Source organism: Muscardinus avellanarius (genome assembly GCF_963383645.1).
Source record: "Muscardinus avellanarius genome assembly, chromosome: 1".
In the NCBI taxonomy this organism is placed as follows: Eukaryota; Metazoa; Chordata; class Mammalia; order Rodentia; family Gliridae; genus Muscardinus; species Muscardinus avellanarius.
Genome location: NC_137786.1, coordinates 229,518,258 through 229,526,124, shown reverse-complemented (window position 1 = coordinate 229,526,124; position 7,867 = coordinate 229,518,258). Strand labels below are relative to the sequence as shown.

Sequence of the window (7,867 nt, the reverse complement as noted above, 5' to 3'; positions counted from 1 at the left end):
ATTGGAATAGTTGCCTGCTTTTAGGCAGAAACCAAGTCCTTGCACAGATTTGCCCCTCACCCAATTTTTGAAATATATTAATAATTATAGGAATGCTGGAAGAAGAGTTTCCCCCCAGCATGAGAATTTAGTTAGAGAAGCCTTCTCCCCTATTAGGATTAAGAAAGTAGGATATAAAATATTAGTATATAGAGTTAAGATATAGATATAGAGTTAAGATATAGAAGTAAGGTAGGACTGGAAGCAGAATGAAGATCTATAAGCCAAGCTGTCCAGGTTGCAGGACTCAAGGATCAGGGTAGGGGACCCGCCAGGTCAAAGCTTCTAATCTCCAGCTTGCTGGCCAAGGTCTCTGTCCTCCCTGCGCTGCCCCCCACAGCTGCAAGCAACATGGGCCCCATCCCCATATCTCTGAGCCAGATCAGCCCTCCCCCTCTGGCCTGGGGAACAAGGCCATGCTCTCCAGGCAGATTCCTCAGCGTAGAGATAAGCCTGGCCCAGCCAAGGTGGGTGGGAAAGGCAGCCCTAGGGAATGAGCACATACCATAAGGGAGATAAGCAGTCTTTAGCAGGCTCTGATGTGTGTGGATGCATGTTTTAAAATTATTGGTTGTACTTGTGTGTCCTTGTATCTGATTGGTTGTATTCTAAGGTTGGCAGGCTCGGACTTTTGGCGGGCCCTGGCATGTGTGTAACCACTCCCTCCTGGGGCTATAAATTCAGACCTTGGAGTGAGCTCTGGGTCGAACCTCAACCATTTAGTGTCTTGGTCTCGACCCCTGGCTATCCAGGACAGAGCTGCAGCACAATAAACCTCACTCACATCTCTTGTGAGTCCTTCATTATTTGGGTTGGTGGGTGATTCTTGGACCCTTCATAATCATAGCTTTCTCAAATATTCCTAGGCCATTCCCAATACTGGCACACTTAGTGAGGCCCTTTGCAATTCAATGAAGCCCTGTTTCAAAATAAAGAATAAAAAGGCCAGGCGTGGTGGCGCACGCTTGTAATCCCCGCGCTCGGGAGGCTGAGACAGGAGGATCGCACGGGTTCGAAGCCAGCCTCAGCTACTTAGTGAGGCTCTCAGCAACTTAGTGAGACCCTGTTTCCAAATAAAATATAAAAAAGGTCTGGGAGTATAGCCCGGAGGTAGAAAGCCTCTGGGTTCCACCCCCAGCACCACCAAAAAAAATAAATAAAATAAAAATAAAGAATAAAAAATAGGGCTGGGGGTGTAGCTCGGAGATAGAATGTCCCTGGGTTCATCTCAAGTACCGCCAAACACTAAAAAATAGAAATAAAAGCCGGGTGTGGTGGCGCACGCTTCTAATCCCCACACTTGGGAGGCTGAGACAGGAGGATCGCACAGGTTCGAAGCCAGCCTCAGCTACTTAGTGAGGCTCTCAGCAACTTAGTGAGACCCTGTTTCAAATAAAATATTAAAAAAAAAAAAGTTTTGGGAGCATAGCCCAGAGGTAGAAAGCCTCTGGGTTACCCCCCCCCCTCAGTACCACCAACAATAAATAAAAATAAAAAACAAGGCATGGTAGCATACTCTTGTAATCCCAATATTTGGGAGGCTGAGACAGGAGGATCTCAGGTCGGTGTGGCCAGTTTCTGCCAGTTAGGCCCTCTGCAACTTACCCTGTTGCAAAATTAAAAAACTAAAATTCAATAGGACTGGGATTGTAGCTCAAAGGTCGACTGTCCCTGAGTTCCAACCCCAGCATCACAATTCAATAAAAAGAAAGGAAAAATATAAGACTGGGCTGTAGCTCGGAGGCCTCTGGTTTCAATTTATGTTTGCAGTTCCTAGTACTGTAAAAATAAGTCAGTGAGTGAGCGGCCCCGCCCGCGCCCGCCCCGCCCGCGCCCGCCCCGTCCGCTCTCGCGAAGCGGCGTCTTCTGGCCCCGCGCGGCCGCCGTCCCCGCCGCCCCACGTGAGCCCGGGCTCGGGCACTTCCGCCTGCGCTCGGCTTTCTTCTGGTCGGCGTCCCGGGCGGGTCCCGAGCCGGGTGAGGCAGCCGGGCCGGCCGGGGGCCGGGGACGGCGGCCGGCGCTCACCCTTCCCCCTCCTTCTCGCCACCCCAGGTCCGCGGAAGCGGCGGCGGCGCCATGGCGGAGCTGACGGCCCTGGAGAGTCTCATCGAGATGGGCTTCCCCAGCGGACGCGCGTAAGGATGGATCCCGCACCCCGGGCCCGGGATGGGGCGCCGGAGCCCCCCGGCCTCGACCCCAGCCTGGCCTGCGGCTCTGCGCCCAGCCCGACCGTCGCCATGGCTGCCGGGCGCCATTCACCGTGTTTCTGCCCTCAGGGAGAAGGCTCTGGCCCTCACTGGGAACCAGGGCATCGAGGCCGCGATGGACTGGTGAGCGGCGGCCCCGGAGGCGGAGGCTGGGGCTCGGGAGGGCAGCCTCGCCCCTGACCCCCGCCGACTCTCCCCGCCAGGCTGATGGAGCACGAAGACGACCCCGACGTGGACGAGCCCCTGGACACTCCCCTCGGACACATCCTGGGACGGGAGCCCGCCCGCGAGCCCGTCGGCCCCGAAGGTCCTGGCCGCGGGGCGTGGGGCGGGCGTTTAGCGGGCCGCCGAGAACCCGAGGGGGAATGACGCTGGTTGCCTGTTTGTAGGGGCTGGGTCGGCTGCCGGAGAAAGCAAACCCATTTTAACTGAAGAGGAAAGACAGGAACAGACCAAGAGGTACAGAACGATTTCTGTCTGTCGTGTGTTGTGTGTGCGTGGAACTGGGATTGAACCCGTGGGCCATCTACCTTCCAACTTGCTCGCAGCCCTGTTGTAATTTTATTTTGAAGCCGAGTTTTAATAGGTTGATGAAAGCCTATTTGCCAAGGCAATCCTAGAACCTGCCATCCTCCTGTTTCTGCCTCCCAAGTACTGGTATAACAAGCATCTGCCACCATGCTTGGCTACATACAATCTCACTTTTCAGAGGGGCATCTTCCACTCTCCCCAATATATATAAGGGCCTGGTCAAAGAACTTGGACCTTTTGGCATTCTCTGTCCTTTTTTTGGTATGGGGTTGAACCCAGGGGCATTATAGTTCACAGCCACAATCCTATTTTTTTTTTTTCCAGTACTGGGGATGTAACCCAGGCGCATTTTACTTTTGAGCTACACCCCCAGCCCTCTTTTTTTATTTTTTTATTTTTGCAGTACTGGGGATGGAACCCAGGGTCATTCTACCTTCAAGCAGCACCCCCAGCCCTCTTTTTTATTCTTTTATATTGAAACCAGGTCTCAGTGAGTTGCAAAGGGCCTCACTAAGTAGCTGAGGTTGTCGAAGAACCACGATCCTCCGGTCACAGTCTCCCAAATGCTGGGATTACAAGAGTATGCCACCACATCTGGCTATATTCTTTATTTTTATTTATTTATTTTGTTGTTGTTTGTGGGTCTGGGGATGGAACCTAGGGGCATTTGACCTCCGAGCTACACCCCCTGCCTATTTTTTATTCTTTTCTTTTGAAACAGGGTCTCACTAAGTAGCTGAGGCTGTCCGCGAACTGCGATCCTCCGGTCTCAGCCTCCCGAATGCTGGGATTACAACCGTGTGCCACCACGCCCGGGAAATATATTCTTTATTTTTGAAACAGGGTCTCACTGAGTTGCAAAGGACCTAAGTAGTAGCTGGGGCTATCAGAGAACTGTGATCCTCCGGTCTCAGCCTCCCTAATGCTGGGATTATAATAAGCATGTGCCACCACGCCCGGCCTTCCCAACCCTATTTTATTTTTTATTTTGAAACAGGGTCTTGCTAGTTGCTGAGGCTAACTTTGAATTTGCCATCCTCCTGGCTCAGCTTCCCCAAATATAGGAATTATAAGTGTGAACCACCATGTGCCTGGCTTGTTATTTTTTATTTATTTTTTGTGTGTGGTACTAGAGATTGAACTCAGGGCATTGCACCTTTAAGCTACATCCCTTGCTTTTGTGTGTGTGTGATACTGCAGATTAAACCTATTGGTAGTCTACTTGTCAGCCACACCCCCAGCCCTATTTTTATTTTTAATTAACTAATGTATTTATTGATTGCAGTACTGGGGATGGAACCCTGAGGCATTCTACCTCTGAGCAACACCCCCAACCCTATTTTTTTATTCTTTATTTTGAAACAAGGTCTCAGCCAGGTGTTGTGGCTCACACTTGTAATCCCAGCATTCAGGGGGTAGAGACCGGAGGATGACAGTTCGTGGCCAGCCTCAGCTACTTAGCCAGGCCCTTGGAAACTCAGTGAGACCCTGTTTCAAAAATAAAGAATAAGCCGAGTGTGATGGCGCATGCTTGCAATCCCGGTACTTGGGAGAATTGTTTAAGTTCAAAGCCAGCCTCAGCTACTTACTGGGGCTCTCAGCAACTCAGTTAGACCCTGTTTCCAAATAAAGAATAAAAAATAGGGCTGGGAACCGGGCGTAGTAGCACACGCTTGTAATCCCAGAGCTTGGGAGGCTGAGACAGGAGGATCGCACAGGTTCGAAGCCAGCCTCAGCTACTTAGGCTCTCAGCAACTTAGACCCTGTTTCCAAATAAAGTATAAAATAGGACTGAGAGTGTAGCCAAGAGGTAGAAAGCCCCTGGGTTCCACTCCCAGTAAAACACACACACACACACACACACACACACACACACACACACACACACAACGGCTGGGGTTGTAGCTCGGAGGTAGAATGCCCCTGGTTCCCCCAGTACCACAAATAATAAATAAATTAAAAATAGGGCTGGGGGTGTAGCTCGGAGGTACAGTGTTCCTGGGTTCCATCCCTAATACTGCAAAAACAAACAAACAAGGTCTCACTGAGTTGTGAAGAGCCTTGCTAAGTATCTGAGGCTGTCTGCGAACCACAATCCTCCTGTCTCAGCCTCTCAATGCTGGGATTACAAGTGTGCGCCACCACACCTGGTTTTGAAATTTATTTTTTATATCAGGGTCTCACTAGGTTGTTGAGTCTACAATGCTAAGGCTGATCTCAAACCTGCAATCTTGTCTCAGCCTCTCAAGTACTGGTATTACAGATATGGGCTAGTGAGCTGCTACTATGCCCAGCTTTATTCTTTTCTTTTCCTTTTTTTTTTTTTTTTTTGACATTTTACCTCCGAGCTACACCCCCAGTCCTATTTTTTATTCTTTATTTTGAAACAGGGTCTCACTAAGTTGCAAAGGGCCTCACTAAGTAGCTGAGGCTGTCCACAAACTGCGATCCTGTCTCAGCCTCTCTAATTCAGGGATTACAAGGATGCATCTCATGGTTGCTATGCACAGCTTTTTTTCTTTTGTGGGTCTGGGGATGGAACCCAGGGCATTTGACCTCCAAGCTACACTCCCTGCCCTATTTTTTATTCTTTATTTTGAAACCGGGCCTCACTAAGTAGCTGAGGCTGTCCGCAAACCACGATCCTCCGGTCCCAGCCTCCCAAATGCTGGGATTACAAGCCTGCGCCACCACGCCCGGCTCCTCTTTTATTTTTTATTTGGAAACAGGATCTCACTAAGTTTCTGAGGCTGGCTTTGAACCTGCAGTCTTCCTCTCTCAGCCTCTTATGTACTGTGATTACAAACGTGTACCACCACAGCACGCTGGTTCTTTCCTTTTTCAATCCAGGACCTCACATATGCTAAGCATGCACTCTGCTACTGAACTACTCCTAGGCTTCCTATTTTTCTTGGCACTTTTTCATTTCTTTTCTCTATCTTGGAACACATGTTCTCAGAGTCCCTTGTTACGAACTCCCCTCCCACTCCATGTCCATTTCTTTTGAGCTCTTTCCTTTCTGTAACAGGATGTTGGAGCTGATGGCCCAGAAACAGCGGGAACGAGAAGAGAGAGAGGAGCGGGAGGCACTGGAGCGAGAGAAGCAGCGCAGGAGACAAGGGCAAGAGCTGTCCGCCGCAAGGCAGAGACTGCAGGAAGACGAAATGCGAAGAGCTGCTGAGGAGCGGAGGAGGGAGAAGGCAGAAGAGTTAGCAGCCAGGTCTGGGCGGTGGGCACGTTAACACTTGAGAAAGAGACGAAGGTTTGCTTTGTTGATGTCCGACCTATTTCTTCCTGTCTGCATTTCAGACAGAGGGTTCGAGAAAAGATTGAAAGGGACAAAGCAGAGAGAGCCAAGAAGGTGGGTGACTCAAAGGCCGTAGGTGGCTTAACGACCTGCTCTTCCTGAGGGCGGTAAGTGCCTGATGGAATGTTTTATTTTGTCTTCCAGTATGGCAGCAGCGTGAGTTCTCAGCCGTCACCAGCCACAGAGCCAGGGCCTGTTCCCTCCTCTCCCAGCCAGGAGCCCCCCACTAAGCGGGAGTATGACCAGTGCCGCATACAGGTACTGAACCGTTACAGGTACTGAACCGTACAGGTACTGAACCGTACAGGTACCAAACCGGGTTCCTGTCTTGCCGTTAGAGCCCCTCGGCGAAGGCGCCCCGCTTAGGGCTTTTCCAGTCAGGTTCTCTTTGCCAAATCTCTCCCTTCCTTGTAAATGACTTTTGAAATCTTACCTCCTCTTCCCTTAGGAGGAATATTAAATTTCACCCGCTGAGTCATATTTAAATCCATACCTCCCTTTTACTCAGCAGATATCCTTTTACTTAGGCATAATATTTTGATTTGGTTCATTACACAGCTATTTTGTGGTACGGTATTTATCTGGATGTTTTTGTATAATCTTCTACTTGTGTTAGATTATGAGAGAGCTGGGGCCTTTTAACACTTATAAGACAGTATAAGCGGCTTTTCATTGGGTGCTTTAAATAGTACTTACACCAGTTCAGTCACTCCAAAAGGACGGACGGACCAGCTTTAGTGCTTCCTTTTCTTGGATACCTCGCTTAGTTAATTTTTTATTTTTGGTACTGGGCATGGAACCCAGGGGCTTTCTGCCTCCCAGACCTATTTTATATTTGTTTGGAAACAGGGTCTCACTGAGTTGCTGAGAGCCTCACTAAGTAGCTGAGGCTGGCTTCGAACCTGCACTGTCCTCCTGTCTCAGCCCTCCAAGTACTGGGATTACAATCGTGAGCCACCATGCCTGGCCTTTTTTTTTTTTTTAATACTGGGGATGAAACCCAGGGGCCTTCTACCTCTGGGCTACACTCCCAGACCTATTTTATATTTTATTTGGAAATAGCGTTTCTCTAAGTTGCTGAGAGCCTCACTCAGTAGCTGAGGCTGGTTTTGAACCTGCTCGATCCTCCTGTCTCAGCCTCCCAAGCGCGGGGATTACGATCCTCTGCCACCACACCCTGCTCTCTTTCAGTTTTGATGGCCACAAACTGCAAATCTCCCTTGCCCTCTAGGTCAGGCTGCCAGATGGGACTTCGCTGACCCAGACATTCCGGGCCCGGGAACAACTGGCAGCTGTGAGGCTCTACGTGGAGCTCCACCGCGGGGAGGAACCCGGAGGCGACCAGGACCCGGTGCAGTTGCTGAGTGGCTTCCCCAGACGGGCCTTCTCAGAGGCGGACATGGAGCGGCCTCTACAGGAGCTAGGTATGGCAAATGACACCAGTGAACGGGAATGCGGGCGTGCCTGAGAACGAGGGACTTTGCGGAGATGGTGTGAGAACGAACTTGGGGAGCAAAAAGCAAGTATGCTCGCGCTTCATACCTGTTTTCTCCTATCTTAGGACTTGTGCCTTCTGCTGTCCTCATCGTGGCCAAGAAATGTCCCAGCTGAGGGGCCTTTAGCCCACCATCCCGCTCTGACCTCTTCATCTTTGATAAAGCACTGACGTCTCCTCCTAATAAATAGAAGCTGAGTTGTGTATATGTCTGGCTCCTTCCTGAGTGGCTGGGAGGGACTTAGGAATGGCATTTCTAGTAGTTTCCTCATCTCATCGTCCAACAGA

At 50.3% G+C, this 7,867-nt stretch overlaps 1 protein-coding gene across 1 annotated transcript; it reads left to right on the top strand.

Annotated features, from left to right (window-relative positions):
* Positions 1-2,109: 2,109 nt before the first annotated feature.
* Positions 2,110-7,776, top strand: UBXN1 (UBX domain protein 1). The gene is made up of 9 exons (XM_080693426.1): positions 2,110-2,174; positions 2,316-2,369; positions 2,450-2,553; positions 2,636-2,705; positions 5,806-5,997; positions 6,087-6,138; positions 6,229-6,342; positions 7,316-7,508; positions 7,646-7,776. The coding sequence occupies exons 1-9, from the start codon at positions 2,116-2,118 to the stop codon at positions 7,693-7,695; spliced, it is 888 nt and encodes a 295-aa protein (XP_080549552.1). The 5' UTR covers positions 2,110-2,115; the 3' UTR covers positions 7,696-7,776.
* Positions 7,777-7,867: the final 91 nt, after the last annotated feature.